The following is a 25,595-nucleotide window of genomic DNA, read 5'->3' on the forward strand; positions in this document are numbered from 1 at the left end:
CACCCATGCTGTTGTTTTGATATTTTCCTTTGTGGCCACCAGAACAACAGATGTTTCCAGCTTCAGTTTAAGTCCCTCTGTACAGTCAGGGAGCATCCTGGGACAAAAAATGGTTTGTGGCACAGGAGGCACAGGGAGCAGCCCGGAGTACTGCTCTGCAGCAGTCTGCCTAATCTGCCCATGCCTGATGACGTGAGAGCTGCTGGACCAGCCTGGATGCCCCCGTTGCACACACTCCCACCTCTTGCCTGCACAGCCCCAGCCTGAGATAACCACAGCTGGGAAGGTTGTGCAGTGGCAGAAGCAATTACTGGATCTAACCCCAGCCCTGTATCAGAAGAGCTGATTTCCAGGGATCTGCTTATTCTTGTCCCTATTCCCAACAGCTCTGGAGGCACAGGAGAAGCACTGCTTTACCTGTGGGGTGGCGGATGTGAAGGGGTGTGATAGCAGGGAACAAAAAGGGCCAAATCCCACCCTAATCCAACCCAAGGCATATCTGACCTGTCCCAGTCCCCTTCACTTACTCTGATATTATGTCAGCCCCTCAACACCCACCCAGTCCTCTTGCCCTCTTATTGACATCTCTTCTTGCACAGCTAAGAGAGCTTTGCTCGCACTTCTGAGCCAGGTACGTCTTGGAGCAAGGAGTAGCCATTCCCAGCTCTACTCTTTGCCTTGTTGAAATAATCTCTATCACCTGGAAAATGTTCTTTGGTTCTTCCTCCAGTCTGCTGCATTTCCAAGGACTGCATGCCTTGGTGAGTTATGCCCTTGATCTCATCTGGGTTGCTCTTTTTCCAGATGTAGCTGTAGTCATCACAGTGGGTTTTTTTTATGTATAGGCCACAGGTTTCTCTAGAAGGAGGAAGATGCCAGCATCAGTGCCCACTATAAGAGTCAGTTCCCTGGATGTGGGTATCTTTCAGCATAAGTTGATTTTTGCTGAATGTCGGATTCTCCTTGCTTAGCAGGACCTAGGCTGTATCTATGCTGGCCTTGTTGACAGCACCAGTGGGAGAACTTATGTGCTCTGAGCCACTGCCTATGGGCTAACTCTGACCACACTGTATAGCATTTAAATCTCATCTCCCCTAGGATCCATTTGATTTTTCTATGTCCCTGGGGCATAATTAATTTTGATGTGTTCTTTCTTGGTTGCGTGTTTGCTTGCTTTTTTTCGCTTGCTTTCCTCCTTGCTAGCTTTCCTGCTTTCTTCCTCTCCTTTTTTCTTCTCCTTTTTTCCTCTCCTTCCTCTCGTTCTCCCTCATTCTCTCTGTCTTTGCCAATTCCTTTGGGTGTCCCCACACCCGCTTTTCACTTGAAATAATGAGAGGATTGTGTTGTATCCCTTTCATGGTATTTTCATGCCATGATCACAGAACATGTGTTACTTACCTTAAGGGCATTTCCAGACACATTGCTGGCTGGGGTAGTGTTGGTATCCACCTGAGTTCACTACAGATCTGTATTGTCTGTCTGGGACGCTCAAGCAAACTGACCTCTCGTCTAGGTCTAGGTTTTCTCAAGAGAGCAACTGGTTGGTTTGCTCCAGGGTAAGCTTGAGACCAAACTAGTTTGTGCACTGTGTGAATGAGTGGGGGACTAAGGACCTGGAGAGGGAGACATACTTACCCTGCACTTCGGAAAGAATGAGAGATGCTCTGGGCTTAGTTTGGTTATATCATCCTGTCTCACTTCTTGTGTACCCTCATGAGAAAACATCTCACAGGTGTTTCATTTTTACATGAAACAGATTTATGAATTTTTTTAAGGATGCATTTCCCATTCAGACTCCTCTGGCTGAAATAACGGAAAGCATTTAAAGTGCATCAAGGCCAACCACTGTTAAAAGCAGGCTACCAGAACCAGGAGAATGCAAGTCGTGGAGGTGATCATTGCACTGAATTAGTAGGTAAGGTCTCAAAACAGGGCAGTCAGGGATTCCAGCAGACAGGCAGTGAGAAGGAAGCATCAAGATGTTAAGAGATGAAGCAAGTATGGATTAGAGACACGGGTACAGGTTTCGCGTTGCTCTCTGTTGGAGTGGCTAGGAGTGCTTCTGCAGTGCACAGAGGCATCCATTTTGGTGTTTGCAGGGTGCTTGTGGTTTGACCTGCCCACACACACGTATAAGAACAGCCCCGATCAAGCTGCCTATATATGTCACCTACCTTTGAGGCAGGCAAGATCAGGTCTTCAAAGGAAGTGCTTTACGTTGGTGTGCCTGCTTGATGTCAGCTGCAATACAGATGAAACATTTTTTTTTGTGGAAAATGCTGATGGAAGGACTGGAGGTGATACCCTGGACCCAGTCCCAGTGCAGGAGTTGGGACACTGGGCCAGACGGTGTGGTGGTGAATTCTCCTCTGATGCGGCCCAGAATCTCAAGACAGAAATTGAGTTTACAACGGGTGGGCTCTTGGCAATTTGTAACCCAAAGGCAGGCCTCTGATAAATTTTAAGCATGGATATTGGGTGTAACGAAGGTCAGGCAGACAGGTTAGGGCAAATGCAAGAGACTGAAAGAAAGGGAGGGCAATCCGTGTCTTTCTTTGTGAGGTTGAATGGCTCTTAGCCAGAGTGTTCAGGCAGATCCTACTCTTTGCATCAAGCCTTTTAAAGGCCCAGTTTTCTGTCCAGAGGCTCTCAGACCAGACTTAGTTAATGGGAATGTGGGAAGGTAATAACTCGTCCTGTCTGAGAGAGTCAGGGACCTTCAGCCTCACAGGAGCATATTCTAAATGATGGCAGTTGTACACAGATGCTAGCTCTGACTGCGTAACAAGTCAGAGGGTCATTTCTTATTTTTCTACACATGCAATGCTCTTTCAAACTCTACCTTGCTGTCTCATGGAAAGATGGTAGGAAAAAGTCTGGACCTGTTTTGTTGTCCTGCTCAAGGCCTGCTGCAAGTACAGCAACAGATCTGGGTGCTAAGTATGTAAAGTGCTTCAGAGGTAAATGTTCACCCATGGAGAGGAGCCGTCCCTCTACAGCTTCAGTCCCGCTAGAGGAGGCAAGAGCCCTGTTTGGGCATCACACCTGGTTTGAATTTTACCTTGACCTATTTATTCAATCACCAGTTCTTCTGGCTCTGACATGGTGTTTTCCTGCATGCTTCTTTTTCCTTACATTGCCTATATCAGAGATCTACCACATAAATCACATGGCAACCAAATACAACTCAAGGGGAAGTGTACAGCCTTCTGGGGCTGTGTGGAGGGAATGAAGGAAAAAAAGCACCTCTCTGTCTCGCAGATGAACAGAGCAGCACAAGTGCCTTCAAAACAGTCCTGCTAATGCCAGCTCTCCTACCAGCAGGAATACCATTAAACTTGAGAGGACTTCATTCCTCCTCAGTTCATGCCATCCTTACAAGGCTTCCCAAGAAAATCAGTTTGTTAGTGGGGAAAAAAAGGAGCAAGACTTAGAGTAGAAGTCACTTAGTGGGCAGTGAGGGAGGGAGAAGAAGAAAAAGACTCTCTTCTCCCTTCCATCAACCATCCTCCACTTTTGGAGATTCATCTCCCCACTGCTTGCTGCAGAATTAACACAGGAAGAATCTTTCCTTTAAAATGAAACCACTTCCCAAATCAGATGGGTTTTCTGAATCAAGAACTTCCTTTTTTCTCCCCTCTCTCCCTGGAGTATCTCAGACAAAAGCCCAAAGTACTATCAGCTTCTCACTGCTTTCAGTCCCCTCAAACAGAGATGCGTGCTCGGAGATTCCCCTAAAAAGCTGCTGGGATGGAAATGCATTTGTGGATTTGCATTTCAGAAGTAGCCAAGGAGCCCCCGTTAGCTCATAGAGGTACGCACGTACAGTTTCCTTCACTGATGCAAACTCATGAGATGTGGTCAGAGGGAAGAGGAGAGGAAGGGTGGAGTCAGAGGGCAACCCGCCCCCCCCAATGCTGCTGCGATTTTGGTCACTGGCTCCAAGTCGTTTCAGTTCTGTGAAGCATCTGAACAAGCAGAAGGCAAGGAGGAACAACACTTCTCTTGAAAATATATTGCACTCTTCAGGATGGACTTTTGTCCTGCTGGTAAGCCTTGACTGTCTTTTGCCTTGTTTTCTGTGGGGGCTGTGCGCTCAGTTTGAGGGGGCAGAGCACACCGTGAAATCCCAGCAGCTAGAGTGGATGTTGCGGCTGGTGGCTGGAGGAATGAGGTGGTGGAAGATCCCTGGTGGTGGTGTTAATTGCTTGTCAGCCTTCAGCATTAGGCATGGTTTTCTTCTTAGTTGCTCTCCCGTAAGCAAACTCCTTTCACATTGGAGAAATTTCCCACTGATTTGAATGGCCTTTGTGCTGAGAATGTCTGCTGCTTGTACTGGGGATCCCGAGCTGAGAACCGGCTCAGGGGTATCAAGGGTATATGTGACACTTGGGATGAGCACCTATAAGCTTTGGCTTCTCTTCGTGAAACTCTGGCATGGCTTCCAAGCTCCTCAGCGGCGTTTCCCTACAGCCCGCAGGAGCTGGTTTGCCTTTGAGGAGCCTCTCATGCAGTTGGGTATCCCAGTGCAACATGCTTGCGAGGCTTTTTGGGACTGGGGCATCTCTTGTGTATATCCATGTTAAAGGTGAATGACTGTATTTGGAGTCTACCAACACCAAGTGACCTGCAGGTGGGCCTGCCTGGTCCTGAAATAATCTCACAAGGCAGATGTTGGGGGGCGGGGGGGCGGAGATAAGCCACATCTGAGGAACTGAGAGAGATCTTGGGTTTTATTTCCTACTTTAGCAGGTGGCAAATAAAGTGGTTGGGATTCAGCAGGGAAAGGCATCCTGCCAGGCTGAACGTTTGTAGCCTCTGGCTGAGGAAGCTCTGAGCGTGTGTCTGTGCAAAGGCAGCAGATAGCGAGAGCCGAATAGGAACAGGCTGAACAAGGGCCAGGAATAAAAGGGATCATCTTGCACTGGCCCTGCTTTGTCTGACTCCCTGTCCTCACAGGCTTTTGCATATGGCATATAGAACATAGAATGAAGGGAAAAAGCAGTGCCTGGTCCTAGGTGGGTAGCCAAGGAAAGGGCACGCTCAAACCGCATACCAGCCTTGCTTGTCAGGGAAATTGGTGGGACGTATGGGAGCTGAGCTGTTGCCAGCATCTGGCTATGAATGTTGGTGAAGGTGGATCCCTTCAGATCACCCGGCCCTCCCTATCTGAAAGCAACAGTGGACGAAGCTTTTGCAGGACAAGATGGGCAGGAGGGGGGGGGGGTACCTCATGTTTCGCTACTTACGTTGGGGTGTGCTTTCCACAAAAACTGAAGCTCTCAGAACTGATGGTCGGACACAGTCATTCACTCAAGTTATGTGTTACTGAGTTAATTATGTCTTAAAGTTACACACTGCAATAGCGCAATGAGCTCCTGCTCGGGGACAACGTGGGTTTGCTCAGCTCTGGCTGGAGGCAGAGCTGGGAGCTAAGCACTGCCTGAAGAGATGTGCTGGTTCTGACTGATGTCTTTGCTCAGTCCCAGCTTGTCACTTCACCGCTGCGTGGGAAAGTGGGTTGGTTTGATGCTGCTCTACCTTGGGAGCCAAGGCTGCCTCCAGATACAGTTTTCCAGTGAACTTTAGAGCACAGGATGCGTTTAAAGTTGCTCGGTTGTGGCATGATTTTCCTGAAGGTCAGAGGTGCACATACACCTTTTCCTGGAGTCACTCCTACCTGGAGATGCAATGGTCCTGTTGGGTACCTGTCTGCCACAGCTGCGTGCAGATGAGACCTGTGTCTGTGGGGAGGCTGCTTTCCCTGCAGTGGATGTCCTCTTTCAGCTTCCTTCAGGACCTCCTAGTGACTGTCTGGGTGAGGCCACAGAGCCAGTATGCCAAATCCTTGAGCTGGGTGTGTGAAAAATGGGACAGCAGACTTGTACCATGGTGCTAGGATGTGTAGGGTGACAGCCACAGGCAAAAGTGCCTGGAAGCTATCCTGACTACTCTAAGTTTTCATGTGGGATAAGGGGACCAGGAGACAACACAAATTCTTCTTCGCACCTTTCCCCCCATAGCCGGACTGTGCAAATTAAACCTGTGTGAGGTCTGTGTTGAATTTCTTCTGACACAAGCTGGAAGAGAACTGTGGAGTGGCTGCAGGAGGGAGACAGATTGAGCTGGAAGAAATTGAGAAGCTGGAAAGCTGCCTGGTATCTGCCTGGTACTAGCCTGGAACCTGGCTGGGGAGGCAGTGGTCTGTGCTGGAAATGACACAGCAGCCATATCAAAAAAAGAAAAGGAATTTCAATTCTTCCATCAGACAGCCTCATCCAGGCAAGAAGGTGCCCATCAGGCTGCTCTGCTTGTGTGTTGCCATGGGTGGAGGTGCCCAAACCCTTTAGCAGCCACACTCAGAACCCTACATTGACTTGCAAATGGGCCAGCTGAACCTCTGCTGTTATACTGTGGGTGGGTAGCACATGGATGGTCTGTAACAGTGCTACAGATGCAGTCATTCTTCATAACCTTCCTCTGCTGTTTCTGCAGTCCATCCTTCCAGCTCTCCTGGATAGTCACTACCCACTTACCTCTGTGCTCCAAAAGCTATCATCTTCCTAGTCATATGCTTTTGCTTGGGATTGAAAGCCTCCCTTAGCACCCGGACAGCTCTGCACAGCCTTTTGCAATGGGAAGTGAGACCAGCAAACACAGTACTCTGCTGGCCATGTGAGTACCCAGGCTTTTGGGTAACTCCGACCTGCCGTCCAGATGGGGAGGCTGACGGCGTAAGTCACCACAATTGGAATTGAAGTCTGTGCTCTGTTTTGAGTGACAGCACTAAAAATACAAGCCTGGGAAATCCATAAAGAGCTGGCAGGTCTTTCTATCTGTGTCTGCCCTGAGACTGGGGAAACAATCTCAAGAGCAGGTGTAAGCCCCACAAATGTGATGCTGATGTGCTTTCCTTTCAACGTCTGCTCTCTGAAAATAAATTCCAAGCAACAACTTCATGTCCTCTCTGGAGAGGATGCTAGCCAGTTTTTTAATGTCTTGTGTCTGAACTGGAAGACTTCAGCGTTGGTTTGGCTGACAGCATCCCCCTGAAACCTGCGGGTCTTTTCGCGGGGTGTTCTTCATTGGGGTGAGATTTCCCCCTGTGCAGAGAACCCTGACCAGGGCTATGCTTCATCTGTGTTCTGACCTAGCCCTAGAGGGAAGTGGAACTTGGTGGTACTGAGGCTTTTGACGAGGCTGAAGCTGTTCCTCAGTCCCCTGGTGCAGGGATGAATTCCCTCTGCCATTGCAAAGGTCTGGAGTGAGCCAGGCAGTGTGTCACTCAGAGTGTCCCTCTCCTGCCAGCTCCGCTCATTCTCAACGTGGAGAGGGAAGGAAAGGCAAAACAGCCTGCTCTCATTATCTCATCTGCTGCTTGCCCAGCTGCTTCTGCTGCCTCTGCTGCTTTTCTGTGGACAGTTCCCCAAACAAGCCTTTTGTGTTCACTTCCCCTAACTGTAGACCCCAATGTGTGCAACAACATTGATGAATGGCCTCAGAACAGCCTTGAGCAGAGCATTAGGCCGTCTGTTAGGGAAGCAGAGTAACATGTAGGTGCTGACCTCAGAATTATTTTCCAAGGCAATCAGGGACTTCAGCTGCTTGGGAAACTTAGGAAACCTTACAAGGACCCTCTCTGCAGCTCAGTCTAAAGTGCTCTGAAAATTTGATCCATCCACCTTTTAACTTACTATGTCACCTTTTCCTATTTTTTTTTATCCCTTGATTCCCTCCCCTTCTCCATGACTTGTATGCTTTTTATCCCCCCCCATCCCCCCCCCCCCCAGTCCTTCCCACACTTTTCTCATTCTGACAAACTGGACAGATAAATCACTCAGGAGTTGGGGTTTTCAGATGTTCAGGAGGAACAGGGACTGAGTTATTTACAGTCTTGGTGGGGATCGTGTGGGTGAGGTGGTGTCCTCTGGGAGCCTCACATCTCTTTGAGGTGCTTTAGGCTACTTCAGTAGACACAGAATAACTGAAGCAAAGCAACCAGCCACACCACAGACTTTGCTGACGGGGTGAGGGAAGAGGAGGTTCCTCAGGTATGTTCTGCTACGGTGCTTTTGTGGAAAGAAATACAAGACAAAGGGTCTTAGTGATAATTGGTCAAGGAATCACCACAGTGATTCCACAATTACCAGCTCCCATAGGGGTGAGAGAGATAAAGCTGGGGGGACCAAGGTGTTGGCCTCATCTCCTGCAGATGCCAGAATGTCAGGAGACATAAAGTAAGCTGAAAGACCCAAGCACCGCTCACAGGCGCAGGGTTGACATTCAAGGGGAAATCAGCAACCCGCCTAACAAGCAGCAAAGCCACTGCATGGGGGGGGGTGGGTGGGGTGTTGTTGTTGTTTCTTTTTGGTTGGTTGGTTTTGGTTTACTGGTTTGCTTGCTTGTTTGTTTGTTTATTTGTTTTCCCCTCACATACAGATTTGGCTGTTGCGAGCTGCTGGATGCCGCAGGTTTTCCTTCCCTCTTGACCGGCTTCAGCAATCAGCTTCTTTCAGCTCTTCAGAGGGCTGCTCGCAGAGCTGGGAGGGGACATGGGTCCTTCCCAGCCCTGGCTTCATGCTGGCTTCTTGCCCAGTGCTTTTCTCCCAGAGGCTCAGCAGCCTCTCCCCAGGGAATGCAATGCTTGAAAACAGCAGGAGAGAGGCTGCAGCCTGAGAAAAGTCATAGGACAGACTTAGCACAGGGAAACCCAACCAGCCGGGAGCATGGGGGAAAGGTTAGGATCAGGTAAGGCTGATGTCTCTGAGCTGTTGTGTCCATGACAGGAAAGAAGCATGTAAGCTCGGAGATAACTGTCCTTGTCCCCTTTTCCTTCTGTCTGTCTTGGCTAGTTCCTTCCCCTTTTTCCCGACTCATATTTATAGCAGTTGTTTTGCATGTGAGATCCACACTAAGACAATTTCCAAGGCAGCTGGTACTACTTCCCCTTTTTCCAGGAAGACAGGAGGCCCAGGGGATTTTGGCTTATGAAACAGTGGAGCAGGGCATCCAGTGACCTGACCTAGCTTCCTAGGGAAGCCTTGTCTCGCAGTGTTTAGGTGCAGCAAGGACCCTGTCTGCAAGTTCTGCAGTGGCCTCCCAGGAGCTCCAGTGCTCTCAGCCTTGTGTGAGCCCCTTGGTTTTTTCCTGGGGCTCACCATCTGCTTTGCCTCTCTAGGGCTGCAGCCTCCTCTTTCTCCTTGCTGAAGAGGCTCTGCTTCACCTGGATTATATTTAGCAGCAGTGCTGTCACCCCAATTCTTCTAGGTCTTTTATGAATCATTTTGTGGTTGCCTTGGCTCTGCTGGTATCTATTTAACTTCCTGTACATGACAAGGAAACCTACTCATATTTCTGCATTGTCTGTAGTCCACAGAACAGCCTCCCACAGATGCTCCTTCTTCAGCAAGGCTTTCGTCCCCCCAGATCCTGCCCTCAAGCTTGAAAAACCTTGATTCTCTCTCTTAAGCCATTTCTGACTCTAGCTGTGGTGGATCTGTCCATGAAGCCAGTGGCTCTTCATGGGAGGTTTGGATGGAGATGAACTATTTAGATCACAGCTTTTCAGCACATAAAGATGATTGACGTAAAAACCACCAAAAAGCATTTGGTAAGACCTCTTCATTGTGCTCATGGTGAGCAAAATCGGTTGAGTAGGTGGGGTGGGAGGGCTATATGGGTTTGTGTTGCTCGCTCTGGACTGAGAACCATTTGCAGGGAAAAGCTGAGGTGCAGTGGCTGCAACAGCAGGGAACATAGATGCTAAAACACAGAAATCAGAGTTGCTGTGGCATGACTCTAGGAGAGGATAGGCACCGAGAGGCTGAGGGAGCTTTTCGTGTGATATGTTGGCCGCAGTACTATTCTCACAGGAATCTTTGCTCTTCCAGGGTCAACTGACTTGAGTGAGGCTGAAGAGGCTGAAATAGAGACGATCAGGCAGCACAGACAGGAGCTTTTGGAGGACATTAAGGTAAGGACCATCCTGTTCCTCCTGTTCTGCCTAGCCTTTTCAAAACTGTCTTCACCAAGGAGCGTCTTCGCATAACAGTCCAGGCCATGAAGAAGTGCTCCTGCACAGGAGACGTTTGCTCTGGCATGGTCCAACTTGAACTCAGAACTTCAGGCTGCCCTGGCATATTTGCCACCAGTGTGCATCCAACCTGTGGTACTCTCTGCTGCAGGAGTCATCAACTACCCTAATGGGATTTTTGAGAAAGGCTGGTCAGCTCATTAGCAGGGATGAGCTGGGATTGCATATTAGGATTGAGTGTGACTTTACTAAGCCATACTGGCAGAGATCTGGTTCAGTATTTGTGATTATTTTTAATTACTGATTACCCGCTAATGACATATCAGTCCTAGTTACCTGCTGCATCCCCCTGTGTTTATTAAATTTTTGTTTGGTTTGTGGACCTCTAACAAGTCCTCCACGAAGGATCCTGTCTCTTTAGAGAGGTGTGATGGCAGGACCTACCACACAAGTTTCCATGGTTGAACTTGCTTTTCTTCTTTTCTTTTAGCAGACACAAACATTTCTCCACTGACTCCTAAGATGTCTGTAAGTGACAGATTCAAAGTCAGTAATATTGCATCGCAGACATGCATGGTGCTGTACACTTTCTATTCTGTTCTGCCTCCACCATCATGGAATGTCGTCTCCCATTTGAGAGACCTTATTGCACTGAATCATTGGGGACTTGCACTGATTTTTCCCACAACATGAAGAAGTCCAGATGCCTGGGGAGTAGGTGCAATACTTCCTTGCATAGAGTAATGGAATAAGCCAAACTGCCTATTACTTTTCAGGCTTCCAGACTCACCATCTCTGCTGCAAATCAGAATGGTGTCTTGTCGCTTCTTGCAAAACAGGCTACGAATGTATGTGCATGTGGTTTGCTTGTGTGTGGTTCTTATCTCTTCAGTTTTCAGAATAGGCAATGGGCACTGTAGGGGGCAGGATAGCTGAACAGGAATACTACATTTTTTACCCACTATGGACAGAGAAAAGCTGCTAGACTACACAGACCCATACTCTAAATCCCAAAGCCATTAACTAATGGGGTATGCATTGCCCAGTGGAGCAGGATGACTTTAGGTGAAAGAGTACCTAGAACTAGAGACATTTTCCCAGGTGGATTTCTTCAGAAAGTATCAAGCAATACCCGTTAACACAAAGACTTGAGGGGATGTCTGGTGGGGGGAGAGGGAGGAGGAGAGAGGATGGGTCTTGACTTGCCAGTTACACTGCCAAAAGACAGCAGTGAATAAAATAACAAAACTGATAATCATTTGAAATTCAGGAGCTAAGATCACAGCTTTGTTACATTTATGCAATACCTAAAGCTTAGGAAGGTATAGTCCCACCTCTGGAGACTGATGAAGCTCAACAGAATTAAGGCCAGAGCAAAACTGAAATCCAGAAGCTCTTTTAAGTTATGGGATATTGGAGAACTTCAGTTTCTCTCTCTGGGTGCACCTTGTGGCCATATCCTTCACCCCTTGTTGAGACAAGATCTGTCATAAAACAACCCTTCTTCCCCTGCCTATTCTGGTTTGCATGGGGAAGAATTTGGGTGATTCCTGGAAGAGAGCTGTGATGCACTCTGGCTCTGAGGAGGACTGTAACTGCAGGATGGAAGCAAGGAGATATAGACATCTTCATTTCCTTGGTAACACGGAATATCCAGCCAAGAAGGCCATGGTCTGCCATGGGCCTAAAGGAAATGGAATTCTACAATTGATTTTTTTTTAAATTTGGCAGTGATTACTCTCTTTTACTCCTCCTCTCTTCTTTCTCCACCTAAAGACAGGTATCTGCTCAATGGTATTTGAATGATAGGTATGTTAAACACTCTGTGTTTCACAATGTGGCCACTTCAGGTTCATATTGACCTCACAGCTACTGGTTCCACTTCCCCTTTCCTGGATGTGTAGCATGGCTATGCAAAATAAAAGCTAGAAGGAAATGGGCATGATGGAAGGAGTCTCACATCTGACATTGTTTGAGGAACTGAAATCAACATTGGGGTACGTTCTCTGCCACCCTCCACACTGGCTAACCTTTATTTTCCAGCCTTGATTGACAACAGACATGAGAACATCATTCTGCCCCTCTCTCCAATTGTTTTCATCTGGAATCCAGCAGGGTCACCCCAGAGTAGTGCCCATTTCATAGACATCTTTGGCTGTTGTGACCATCTGACCAGTCCTTCTCCTGTGATTGAGGGAAGAAGAGATGCTCTGTATGTGTCTGCTGGTTTTCCCTCCATCACCTTCATCCTCCTGATATTTCTTTTGCAGAAGCTGAAGGAAGAGATTGCTCAAGTGTTTGCGGAGATTGAGTGCTTCCAAAATGCAGAGAAGAGGAAAGAGGCAGGCAATAATCCTGGGGAGCAGACCAGGCAAGTGGGACATGATGGGTATTTCTTTGTTTACAAAGTCTCTGTCTTGTTGTTGAGAAGACAAAAAACCACTGAATGGATTTGGATCACGACAAGGACAGGGAAATGAGGCCAGGAATACCCTTTTCTGCTGTGAGATTTCTCTTTATTCCTAGATAGCCAGACACCTGTCCTTGAGATATCTGAGTTACCTTGTGAGTGAATTGAAACGTGGTCCTTTATTCCAAGTTTGACTTTCCTTCTTTGTGTTTTGCAGCAAACTATCACAGAAGGATAAACTGTCCCTGGGCCGGAAGAAATTCAACATGGACCCTGCAAAGGTAGGATTTGTTCATTCTACCTATGAGGAGAAAGCTGGGAGGAAAAGCTTCTCTTGGCTACTGGTCCACTTGCAGCCACACATGTCAAAGGAACTACGGCATGGGACTGTGGGGCTGGTTTCCAGTTAGGCTTCCAGTTAGTAGCACCCTCCATCCTGTCCCTGAATAAGGTCTTCTGATGTTATCAAGCTGTGTTGCCTCCCCCCATCACATGCCTATAGGCCATCCCATCAGATGCCACCCAAAACTAAGAGAAATAAAGGGATGGTTTATCGCTGCCAATGTGTCAAGAAAGCCAAGCCTCCTTCAGCCCAGCTCAATCTTGCCTGTGAGAGGCTAAGAGTTGGCCATAGTGGGATGGAGGAGGATGAAGTAAGAAGAAGGTGAGAAGTTTTGAGAGTGTGTCAGGTTCCTTGGCTCATTCAGAACAGAAGAGGACAAGCTGCCTCTTTCATTTTAGAAGTAGTTTTGGGTTTGGTAGTACTGGTTGGACTGTGGAGTGAATCCAGGTTTTCCACTTTCTGGGACTCTGACCAGTGGGGTCCAGACACCAAAACCTTCATGCCTCTGCAGAAAGCTCTCAAATTGTCATGATTAAGTAGAGAAGATGTGAGAAAGACAGTTTCCTCTTCCTTCCTCCTCACTGGTGGACCATTATTTTTGCGCTCTATAAGGAAAACCACAAGCTGCGATTGAACAGTTGCTCCTCAGCAGCTAACCACCACAGCTAGCATCTTGTGTGGCTGCTCGTCTGAGTGACAACTTTTCATGCCTCCTCCTCCGCCCTGCTGAGACCCTCAAGATGCCTTCCCCAGTATCCCCACCGCAGGCGGAGTGCTTGCCAGTCCCCTGGACATCCCTCTGCCAGTGGGAGCTGCCTTAGAGCAGTGATATCGGTACTTACAGCCTTGCGTGAGAGCAGGTTTCATTTTGCCTTTCTGTTTGACCTTGGTTTGAGGTCCTAGAGGGATCTCTCGCTGTGGCACTCTGCTATGCTGTGCAGAAATATGTGAACTAGCTCTGACCCCAAACCAGTTTAGCTTTATTAGTTCAATGCTGATCAGCCTGGTCAAAATGTTAAACTATGTGCCTATATTATGCAGATGTCTGTTTATTGCTTCCCTTTTGCTACATGCTGAGAGGTAGCTGCAATGCAAGGAACTTTCTTTGCCCCTCCTTGCTAACGTTACACTTCACCCATGCAGTGCTGATGCTTTAAATGAGTTCCTACTTCCAAGATTTCAGGGCAAGTTCCTGAAGCTAGTGGACATAAGCATTAGGAATCTGGCTGAACAAAACCATTGGGAGAAACATTTTCTTCTGGAAAATGGAGCCCCATCATCACAGCAATGCTTTGCAAAATTAAATTGATCTTACCAAAGTTCTGTCTGGGGAAAAAGAAGGGAAAATAGTGTGGAAAAATCTCACAAATGTTTCAATTTCTTCTTTTGAAACTGCTTTTTCTTTGGGGCATTTTAGAAATAGTTTCTTGTATATTACAAGGCAAAGTGAATTGATTCTGTTGAAGTAGAACATTTTGACGGATCTAAAACAATTTTCATTCCTTTATTGTATTTTGTGAGGAGAATTGCAATGTGGTCTGGAGAGTTGCAGTGGTTTTAGATATTGTTAAGAATCTGAACAAAACCTCAACTTTCTGTGACTTTGAAAATCATGAAATTCCCTCTAAAATAGGATGTTGTCTCTTTGCACAGCCAAACTCAGACCATCTATATTCCTTAAAAAACATATTCCATCCTTACTGGCTGGGGAAGATGGAGCTGAAAAGATGTCAGACTTCTGTGTTCTGTGGCATAGAAGAACATTCAGGAAAAAATAATTTTAAGTTGTCTCAAGCCCATATTTTTGTCTGACTACATTTTTTTATAATGTCTTCTTTCAAACAAACATTTTTTTCTTTAAGTTAATTTGGGAAAAAAATGACACTTAGGAACAGAACACTAAGATATTTGATTGAAAGTGTTAGAATGAATTATTTGACTTTGCCTTTTCAGACTTTTAACTTACGTTGCCCTTTTTTGTTTGCTTGAGTTTCCATCCCAGGGAAACATTTATCCAAATCTAAGCATGAACTAGAAGTGGTATTGACCCACCATGGTGGATGAAGAGGGATGCAATAAGGGTGGGGACATGGCTGTGGTCTCCCATAAAGGGGCTGGGGAGTAACAGAGGAGGCAACATCATCAAAGCCAAGGAAGGCTAATAGCAGTGTTGGGGTCCTACAGAGCTGTCATACCTCACTGTCTTGCTTCTCCTCCCCCAGGGAATCCAGTACCTGATTGAGCAGCAGGTATTGTCCTCAGACCTGCAGGAGATTGCCAAATTCCTCCACAAGGGTGAAGGCCTGAACAAGACAGCCATTGGGGATTACCTGGGTGGGAGGTGAGCAACCCAGCCAGGATGAGGAGGCCCTTTGGATGCCCTGTCCTGCCTGGCCCCTTTCAACTACTATTTTAGATGACCCCTGGCAGACCTCGGTTGGGTGCCAAGACTGAACACAGCTCAAACTGCAGTGGGATGGGTGGGCAGTACACCCTGGAGGTTGGAGTGTGGCTAAGGCTGGCTGTATGGGCTACCTTTTCTCCTGCCTGTAATGGGGTCAGTCTTCCCAGACAAGAGTGTGCCTCTTGGCTTCTTGTTGGTCAGAGGGGAAGGGAAGGCTGGGATGGAGCTGGGTGCATGTTGTTACACCAAAGGGCACCAAAACTGAGCAGGGCCAAAGTTCTCTTCTGAACTTTTCCCTCTATCCTCTCCCAGGGACCCCACAAACATTCAGATCCTCCAAGCCTTTGTGGCATGTCACCAGTTCGCCAACCTCAACCTGGTGCAGGCTCTGAGGTGAGTGAGCATGCAGGACGCAGGGGATGGAGCGGGAGCCTGCTCAGCCACTGGGTCTTACCCCCCAGGAAGGTTGTGAAGCCTTACTGGGCTGAAATGGGACTTCCCAAGGCCCTGCTGCATGTGTTTGCTCCAAGACTGTTGCTTCGTGAGGTGTTAACACCTTTTCCTGGGGGAACTCTTTCACAGCCCCTTGACTGGACTGGCCATGTGCAGAGAAGATGGGAAAAACCAAGTGGGTCACAGTGGGTTCAATGGCTAGGGGGATGGGGCAAGTTATTTTTTGCACTGGGAAACATGTCTGTCCACAGTGCCCCTTCTGTCAGTGACAAAGTGACTCTGTCTTCGGGCATCTTGTTTTCTTATAGGCCAGCCTCTTGGCAGGAGGCTTGATGTCTCTGCTGCCTTGCAGGGCATTCATTAGGGAAGAGAAGCCATGATTTCCAGGATGCTTAATTCTGCTTCCCGCTTTTAGGGTGTTTGAGGCTGATGACCTCAGGCAATTTCTGGAGAGAGGAGCAGAACTCCTGCTTCATGCACTTGTGTTGTCTTCCCAGTGTGATGGGATCACTTCTTTTATTTTCCTAGTGTCCCATGGGTTGAGGGAAGGGATGAATGTCCCTTGGACCCAATCTGACTAACTCTCTGGCATGCTGCTCCTGACAGACAGTTCCTGTGGAGCTTCCGGCTGCCTGGGGAAGCGCAGAAGATTGACCGGATGATGGAGGCCTTTGCCAACTGGTACTGCAAGTGTAACCCGGGAGTATTCCAGTCCACAGGTAGTTATGGGGAGAAGAAGGCCTGTAAAGCTGAGCTCCACTTCTTGCTAGGGAGAGGAGCCGTCCTTTTCCATTCACAAACCACAGAGGTCATCACTTGGAAGTGTGGATGTTTCCCCTTAAGATGAAGGAGGTTGCCCAGTTCCTGTGAAGCTTTTCAGTAGGCTGAGGGTCTTCAGTCCTCTTTTTGCTGCTGTGCCCCCGTCCATCCCCATGGGCAATAGATGTGAGAAGTGCTCCCAGCCCCACATGAGGGATACCTCATCGCAGCAATGACAGACATGTGTCTGTAGAAGCTTTCCTGCTGGCACAGCCATTATCAGACCAGATCTACCCAACCTGCCCCATTAACCTGAGGGGATGGAGTCACCTCCATATAGGGGATCAGCTCTGTCCCTCTTTCTCCTAGCAGAGCGGACATCTCCCTTTTCCTCCTACAGCTGAGAGGATGACGCTGTTCTCCAGTGACTGGAAACCAAGCTGCCTGTTAGGGTGTGGATTGATCTGCCTTCTAAGACAAGTGCCACCCATCCTCGTTTTCTTTCTTGTTGCCAGATACCTGTTATATACTCTCCTTCTCTATCATCATGCTTAACACCAGCCTGCACAACCCCAATGTGAAAGACAAAACCCCCTTTGAAAGGTTTGTATCCATCAACAAAGGCATTGACAATGGAGAGGACCTGCCAGAAGAGCTCTTAAAGGTAAGAAGACCTCCCATTTTCTCATCAATCCCTCTTTTCTCTCTGGTTTGGGGTCCACTGAGAATCAAAGGTCCACAGGTCTCAGTGTCGTACAGGCCTACGGACCTTCTGCCGTACAAGGGGAAGGGCTGCGAGAGGAAAGAGGGCAGTATGTACAAAAGCAAAGCTGGAAAATGTGGAAACTGCTTTGGAGAGGGGCTGCACACACTGCAACACTGCTTGTTGATGAGGACATGGAGCAAGAGAGACGGTGCTGAAGACATTCAGGGACCAGCAGTATCAGTTTAAGAAAGTTTGTGCTTTTAAGTGTGTCCGTGTAAGAGAGGAACAGATACTGTAACTGTGTGAGAGAGGAAGACATGAGCTGCGGGTGTCTGTGTGTCATGTAGGCATGAAGCTGTGTGAACGGGACACCCACCTCGCTGGGAGGTAGCTGGGCACCTGACTCTTTTGGCCAGCTTTGAAAGTCCCAGCCCCCAAAGGGACTGTCTGTTTCTTGTGTGTTTCTGTGTGTGTGAGACAAAGTCACCGTGGCCCAGATTATGAATCCCTTTCCCTTGTTCGTACGTAAATGTCTCAGCTGACTCCAGTGTGCCCATCAGTCAGGACACCAGTGCCTCACCTCTCTTACACCAGGATGCAGCTTTGAGTGAGTAGAACCAACAAGTTGCAAATGACTGTCAGGGCCTCTTCCAGAATCTCATCCGCCATCTGTAAAGCTCTCAGCAGGTCCGTGGTGTCTCTGATCCCAGAAAATGAAGATGCAGTGCAGGGGAGACAGAGACAGGGGATGCATCCATCAGCAAAGCTGGAGCTACCATTTTCCCAAAAGCTCAGCAACCATGGGACCTGCCCTATGAGGCAAGGTAGAGGTGGCAGCCTTCCTGCATGTGTCTAGCTTCACCCAAGCAACCTGGGGAGAATAACTTGTGTCAAAGAGGCTGCCTGCATCCCACACTTGGGTTTGCTAAGCAGCATCCCCTCAGGGTGAAGGCTTTAAATTTTTCTCCAGAGTGTCATTTCTTTCAGGCAATTTGAAGGAAGTTGCAGGAGCCTGTAGTTTCATTTTTTTTCTTGGCTTGGGATTTGTGTAATAAATGATAGCAAATCCAATGATGTGAGCAACATTTTTGTATCCCTTGAAAGCTAGTAACCTGCCTCCCTGTCACTCTCCTGTTATGAATGTCACCCTTGTGTCCCTCTGCAAAAGCCTTGGTTCTGTGAAATGTGCCTCCTTGTGGTCACGTACATGTGTGTGTTGGTCTCTATGTAGAAGTTCTCAGCAGAGTGTTTGGCACCACGAACCCAGGGCCTAAATGGGGCTGCAGCCTCTGCCGTGTCGTGTGTGTCCCCCCTCCATGTGCCTTTGTACTACTCACACCAGCACTCATGTGATGGTCACTGCAGCCTATGGGTGCACACTTTTGTGCCTGTGACTTTCCAGATTGGGTCTCTTTTTTGGACACAGGATGCAGAAAAGAGCTGGTGATCCCCCTTGAATCCCTGTGAGGTATAGACTGAGGGTGGCTGTACCCCCAGGGCTCATCTCCCACTCCCCTCCCCATTCACCCACCTGCTCCTGTGGAAACAGAGTGATGAACCAGATGGACCTAGGAGAGTTTTGTACAAGCTTTGTCAGAAATCTCTTTCTTTCTTTCTTTCTTTCTTTCTCTCCCCCATCAATGCTCTGGGGCAGAATCTGTTTGAGAGCATAAAGAACGAGCCATTCTCCATACCTGAGGATGATGGGAATGACCTCACGCATACTTTCTTCAACCCTAACCGAGAGGGCTGGCTCCTGAAACTAGGTAAGGAGGAGGATTCCCCTAGCTCCTCTGAATTCCCCGCCTGCCTGTCTCCCACCACAAATCTCCCCCAGGAACCCACCAGCATCTCCGCTGTCCTTCCCTCCCATCCGCTGCGGTGGGATGAGGCTGACACCTGCCGTCGATCCCAGCTGCCTGCTCTCTCCTCCCAGCTCCTGCAGGCTTTGTCTGCTCAAAAAGGGACTCAGAAAAAGATATCCCTCACCCCTCCCCATTCCCAGCCCCATCAGAACAAAATTGTCTCCCTGTGTGTGCGTGTCCACCATACGGCATCGCATCAGTGGTGAGCACCATGGTTGCTTCCTTGGGGGCTGATCTACACGGAGAGCTGGGAGGGTATGACTGTGTGTGCCTGTCTGGAGCTTTAGGGAGGCGGGGGGTGTGCATGAAGGACAGAAAAATGTGTGACTAACGCCTTTTGAACCTCACTGCCTTTAGGAGGACGTGTGAAAACCTGGAAACGCCGCTGGTTCATTCTGACCGATAACTGTCTGTACTACTTTGAATATACCACGGTAAAGGCTTAACTCCCGGTTGGGAAACTGTGTCCTGGGTGGTTACGAGCCTCTGAGGGGCCGGGGAGGAGCAGAGGGTAGGAGGCAACTCTTCCCTTCTATCCTACACTCCCAGACTGAACTCAGACCTCCCTTCTCTCTTATGCTGTTTCCTCACCTCTGGTCTTGAGGAGGAGAGGCTGGACACTGCACCTATTGCTGTGATCTCATTAACTAAGCTCCCCGTTGTGTAAATGGAGGTGGTGTCCTCTCCTTGTCACCCCCACAAAGACACACGGCTGGGAGATCAGAGAGGGTCTAAGAAGTGGCATAGATATGGGGAGCATGCTGGGTGTTAATTCATGTTTCCTGCCTTCAGGACAAAGAACCTCTGGGCATTATCCCCCTGGAGAACCTATCAGTCCAGAAGGTGGATGATCCCAAAAAGCCAGTAAGTCTCCATTGCTTAGTACTCTGCCAACGCAGGCTCTCAGGCAGTCAGAGGGAAGAGAGGGTGCGCACGCCCTACTCTTACCATGCTTCTCAGAGGGAAGGTGCTACTCCAAACTGCCTTGTGCCCCCATCTAAATATGATGGTATCTAAACATGATTGTATTTTACCAGGGAAGATCTGGTGTGAACGTTGAGCTGTCCTTTGGCTGGCTGTATTGTATGTTTTCGTGTGTGTGTGTGTGTGTGTGTGTGTGTAGGGGAGTGGAGATTAGTGCAAACAGCTGACTCCCTACTCATTTTGCACCAGGAGATGTGGGTTCAATTTGTCTCCCCAGGACTCACCCTAATGAGTTACAGCACATGTAGACCAGACAGTGCTGTGGCATTAGGAAACTTGCTCAGGAAGTGGCATTCTTTGTCTGTGCATCTTTTGTGGATACCCACTCTTTGGTCTGTCGTGACTCCGGGAAAAGTGCCCTCTATCTATGTGGTGGCCGGCAGAAGAGAGGATGTTTCATCTACTTAAAAGGGGGAGAGACCTTAATGAGTGGAACAGAGTGACAGATCCCAGAAGGTGTTTTCTGATAACTGTTGATGCTCCATCTCTCCATGAAGCCTGTTTTAGTGTCCAGTCATTCACAGGAAGGGTGTATTTACCTAAGAGGGATGGCCTGGAGATCTAACTCATAGGGGGATTCTTGGGGTGGGGAAGGAAAGGCTCTGTTGAATTTCAGAGACAGAATGCTCTCCTCCCCTTTGGAAGGTCTCTGAGCCTGTCACCCATGGTTGAAGGCAGCATAGTCTCCTTGGTCCACCTGGTCCTCCCCTACAGTTCCATTTTATTCCTTTTCTGACAGAACTGCTTTGAGCTCTTCAATCCCAAATGCAAAGGGCAGAAGATTAAAGCCTGCAAAACGGACGGGGATGGGAAGGTGGTTGAAGGCAAACATCAGTCCTATAAGATCTCAGCAGCCACACCAGCAGAACGTGATGAGTGGATTGAGGCAATACGGTGAGGAGACTGGAACTGGAGGCCTGAGCTTGCCTTTGTTCAGCCCCAGGGACAATTGGTCATGCAGTTTATTTGGCTACCAGAGCCTGAAAAAGGGGGTGGAAAGGTTTGCAGTCTAGCAACTGTGGTACCTCTTGACTTCGAGGAGTTTTGAGGTCCCTTCTGGAGAATCTCTAGCCACAGCTAAATTCTGTTCTGTGGATCTGCAGATCTCCAGTCTTACATTTTGGTGAGTGGTGTCTCTGTGCAAGTTCAGTTAGGTTGCCTGTGCTGCTCTCCAGCATTAAATCTCTTACTTTTGCTCCCATTTCCTTTTATTTCCAGGACCAGCATCACACAGGATCCTTTCTATGATCTGGTCTCTGCCCGTAAGAAAAAGATTGCCAGCAAAAACTGAGCCCTAACCTGGTCACTGGCAGCAGGAAGATGTAGTTGTTGGACAGCTTCACTCCCGTGCTGGGTTATTCCAGTGAAGAAATTTGGGAGCATTGGTTCCCTCTGCCTCCCACTTGGCAGGAAGATGACTGACAGGACAACTTGCCAGATTTGCTTCTTCCCTTTCCAAACTGAAGGCAGAGGCGCAGGCTGCAATCCACTGAGGACTGTCAGAACTGTGGTCATGGCATTTCCCATGACCAAACATAAAGGCTCAACAGCAACTGGCCTTTGGGTTCTCCCCTATAGCCCCAGGGGTATATGACAGGATCTGAGAGGACACGGGAATGTCTCCAGAATGTCTCCAGCCCCTCCTGCCATCAAACCAGCCCTGGGTATTTTTGTGTGAGGAACCATGCAGATGCTCTTGGAGCAGCCAAGCATGGTCCAGTCAGTTGCAGAGCAGAAAAGCCCCAATGGTTTCTCTTCCACTAACAGAAGTGTAGTGGTTGTGGAAAAAGGGCCACTGATATTTAGGACCTCACTGTGAAACTAGAGGCCAAGGGAAGATAAGAAGCTCTCTGTTCAGAAGAGAGCCCTCTCTACCTCTTCCTATAGCTGTGAGGGCTGTAATCCTGGGAAGTCCCTGCTCTGTAACTGAGTCATAGGTTTTAGAAAGTTAAAGGTGTTGGGGAGGGAGATAAGGGGTAACCGAGTGTAGAGAGGCTGTGGGACCAGGGAAGCGGCTCTGGGTCTTTTGTCTCTGTTTTGTGACTCAGAGCCCACCACAGCTGTCCCTAGGGAAGAAACCCGAACACTAGCTCTTCTTTTGGCTGATGGCTCCCCAGCAAAGGTTGCTTCCTTGTACCACTCCAGAGACCCGGGCTTTGTATCTGAAAGGCCTGCAGCCAGAAGGCATGAAAAATTGGAGGTGCATACACACCACACACACAAGCACACACACAGAGGCTTTCCCATCTTCACATACTGGTTTCATCTGAGCGTGGGGTTTTTTGTCTCTTGTGTGAAGAAAGAAATAAAAGTGCTTGAAACAAGCCCAACACTCAGGGTAACATGATCATTTTAGTGATAAAGGCAGAGGATGTAAGGTAAGACTGTCATGTTCCTGTGCCTAGCAAAGCAGCCTGAGCACCACCGCAGCCCTGCACTGCACCCAAAATGCAGGCAGGCTGAGCGCGTGGCACAAGCAGGCAGCTGTTGGGCAGCGTGGAAAGGAGAAGTGGTCGATAGGACAAGACAAAAGGTGCAGGGAGCTGTAACACTGCAAACTGGGAACAGCATGGAGGCAAATACTAGAGACAATTACACCTGCAGGGTTAAAAGATGTGATAAGCTATTGCGATTTCATCTTTTACTTTTCAGTCTCTTCTAGTAAACACTGGTGCTGTCTCAGTCTTTTGCCTTTTATCTTCCTGCAGAGGGCTCTATCTACCAGGCAATCTGCAGCAGGGCCAGCACAGCCCGATTATTCATTCTAGTTATTTTTGCCCAAGCCACAGGAATGTTGAATTAATTTCAAGAGGCAGGGAGTGTATCTCAGAGTTGAAGCACGCGCTCACCCTGGAGAAGGAACGTGAAGGTTTTCTTCTGCTCGCGCTTGCAAATATCTCCTACGTTGAATCTCTTTGTCACTGATGTGATACGGAGTGAGTTTGCTGGCCGCTGCTCTAGAGCACGTGCTTACACACACATTCATTTTTGCTGTGGGTTCAAGGCAGGGAGGCAGGGTCGTGTCCAGAGGTGGGAGGAGAAGTCAGAATATGGCCCCTTATCTTGGCAACATCTCCAATATATGTAAGAGAAATATAAATATGCACTTGGTTGGTGAAAGATGCCCCAGAGCCTAGGATTTGAGGGAGAAACGTCTGTTCTAGCACCTCTCGGGCTCATACTCTGTGTGACAAAAGCCATCAAAATATAACCTAGAGTCTCTTTTCTACCCACAGTCTGGTCTTGGGTGAGGAAATCCAGGCTAAGCCCTCCCTAGAGTTTACCTGGATCATTTTTATGACACCAGGGTCTACCCAAGCTCTTCCCGGTCCCTCCTTATCCCAAATCCTTGCAATTCTCTTCAGGCTGCCTATGTCCTTTCCCCTCCCTTCTTCCCCCAGGTACCCAAGCACTGCAGAGCAGAATTATTCCTAGCGGGGACAGGGTGGGAAGGACAACTTCTGAAAGGCAAAACAATGCACAAAGACAGGCAATTCTGTAGTTTGCATCCATCAAACTAACCACAAGAGTCAGGAGGAGGTGGACCAGGTTTCTTCTCTCCTAGAGACTGAGGTAGGGAGAGAGACAGTAAGTCTGAGTTTCCATTGCCTTTCCTTGGCTCCAGCACAGAAAATTCATTTCCAAACTCCTTTCTATACCATGCCCCAATCTCCTCTGTGACGTGAACACAACGGTACCTGATGTTGCCCACCAGCAATGCAACATGTGCACTCTCTGAGTAGTATCCTTCACCTCATGCCTGCTGAATACCAGTGTGTTTGGTAGTGGCCAAAGTGTCTCAGGACAGGTCTATAAAAGTTGACCATCCCCTTATATCCATGTGCTTTGACAGCCGTGCTTGCAGCCCTTGCAAATTTATGATGGGAACGATTTGTGCAACTGGAATGGTACCACCAGGGAATGTGTTGCTGGCCACCATCACACATTCCCTTTGCTGAGGGCAACTGCAGCACCCCACACATGAATGCATACACACAGACACACAGACACACATAGAGCCCTTCAGGTACTAAACCTGACAGATTGCTGTCTACCTGGTAGATGTGTTCCTTCTTCTCACTGTAGGCAGCATATGTGGCTCACACAAACAATACATGCAGAAGGCTGACGCTAATTCCCTGCCTGCCTAAGGACTCCTGCACACACCCAGTAATTTGTTTTCATAATAAATGTCCATCTATTTTCATAAAAGGGCTGGGAGGACAATACCACAGATGTGTGGAATAGACCACATCGCTGCATCCTGCCTCCTCCCTGCTTCTTCCCTTCCTCCTGTCCCCTATTTATCAGCTCCTTTTCGGAAGGCTAATACATTTTAAAAAGGCATTCTAGAAATTGTTTGCAGCAGCAGCGATGGAGCAGCTGTGAGGAGAGCCAGCGGTCTCATTTAGTACAGCTTAGGTATCTAGCAAAGGGTGGAGAAAAGCTCTGGGATGTGGAGGGGAAGGCAGTGTATGAATGGAGACAAACTGGTCTGAATTATGGATTCAGAGCTGATCAAATGGCATGAGTTGAGCCTGTCTTTTTCCAGGGGGTGAATGCCCTTGGTGATGGGAGCTCATGAGCAAATGGAGGTCTGTGGGAAGGCAAGGCTTTGCAGGCAAGCTGGCCAGGAATAGTGTTCAGTGGTGGGGTGGGAGCACCAATCTGAGACACTGTCCTTTCCTGGCAGGCCTGAAACTGCTCAGCTGTGTGTCACAGACCCTTCAGCACAAAGGGAAAATCAAGCAGCTCCTTTCTGCTAGCTAAACAGAATTATCTCGAGTGGGACTGCCAGTCTTTTGACTCCTTCTGTGATACACCGTGTAAGCCCCCACACCTCACCCCTCCACAGCAGTGCAGGGATTGCCACCAAGAGTGGTCGACAGGTTTGCCAGCTTGTACCATAAACCTGGAGGAACAGAAGGCATCACAAGGGCATCAGAGGGATGGGAGCCAGTCTTCATACCCTCTGGGATAGGTCATTTGTATGGAAAGAAGCACAGCCCTGCTGAATTGGAGCTGGTTTGAATGGTGCAGTTAGATTTGTGGGTCCAACAGGAGCAGTTCCTCCTGTCTCCCAACCCTTATGTTTGGTGGCTGGAAAGCAACTCATCACCTGAGTGTGGGGGACCCATTGCCGTACGTCCTCCCTCTTAAAACTTTCTTTGAATATGCATTTCGCCCAGAAAGTCTAGAGCACAAAGCTAGAGGGCAGGACAGCTCTCAAAGGCACCATGGCCTCTCTGCTGCACCTTGTTCTGGCTCACTTCTGTCTCCAGCCTGACAGAGGGCCAGGCTGGGGGGCTGGAGGAAGCCCAGGCAGACTGGGATTGAGACCTGGCCAGGGTTTTTTGGAGTGTCACTGCTGTCACAGCTGCAGTGGCTCTGCTCTAAGTGCCTGTGACAGGGACGTGCAGCAGTCTCATCTTGCCACACCACTTCCAATTCTGCTGCCTCCCTGCGATGAAGATGAATGTGACCTGTCCCAGGATATCACATTGCTGCGTGTGTGAGCCTGTATACAGACATCAGTTTGGTCCTGAAGGCTGATGCTATTGGGCTAACTGCAAGGAGGTCGTGTATGGTGGGACAGATGGGACTACAAGGAAAAAGTCAGGGAGGGTGGAGGGTCTTG

At 48.6% G+C, this 25,595-nt stretch overlaps 1 protein-coding gene across 3 annotated transcripts; it reads left to right on the top strand.

Moving 5' to 3' along the window:
- The first annotated feature begins 3,951 nt into the window (after positions 1-3,951).
- On the top strand, positions 3,952-22,576 carry CYTH4 (cytohesin 4). 3 transcript variants are annotated; one of them, XM_049822179.1, is made up of 13 exons: positions 3,952-4,049; positions 9,891-9,973; positions 12,304-12,404; positions 12,661-12,724; positions 15,009-15,127; positions 15,503-15,583; positions 16,250-16,362; positions 16,918-17,066; positions 18,763-18,874; positions 19,331-19,407; positions 19,766-19,837; positions 20,697-20,851; positions 21,176-22,576. In XM_049822179.1, exons 1-13 carry the CDS (start codon positions 4,031-4,033, stop codon positions 21,246-21,248), a joined length of 1,218 nt encoding a protein of 405 aa, XP_049678136.1. In that variant the 5' UTR covers positions 3,952-4,030; the 3' UTR covers positions 21,249-22,576. The 3 variants fall into 3 exon arrangements, 2 of the variants coding, with proteins under 2 accessions (XP_049678136.1, XP_049678137.1); XM_049822180.1 differs by lacking the exon at positions 15,503-15,583; XR_007508728.1 differs by lacking the exons at positions 19,331-19,407; positions 19,766-19,837; positions 20,697-20,851; positions 21,176-22,576 and having other exon boundaries at positions 16,918-17,715; positions 18,763-18,833.
- The last annotated feature ends 3,019 nt before the right edge of the window (positions 22,577-25,595 follow it).

Source organism: Accipiter gentilis, chromosome 18, assembly GCF_929443795.1.
Source record: "Accipiter gentilis chromosome 18, bAccGen1.1, whole genome shotgun sequence".
NCBI lineage: Eukaryota > Metazoa > Chordata > Aves > Accipitriformes > Accipitridae > Astur > Astur gentilis.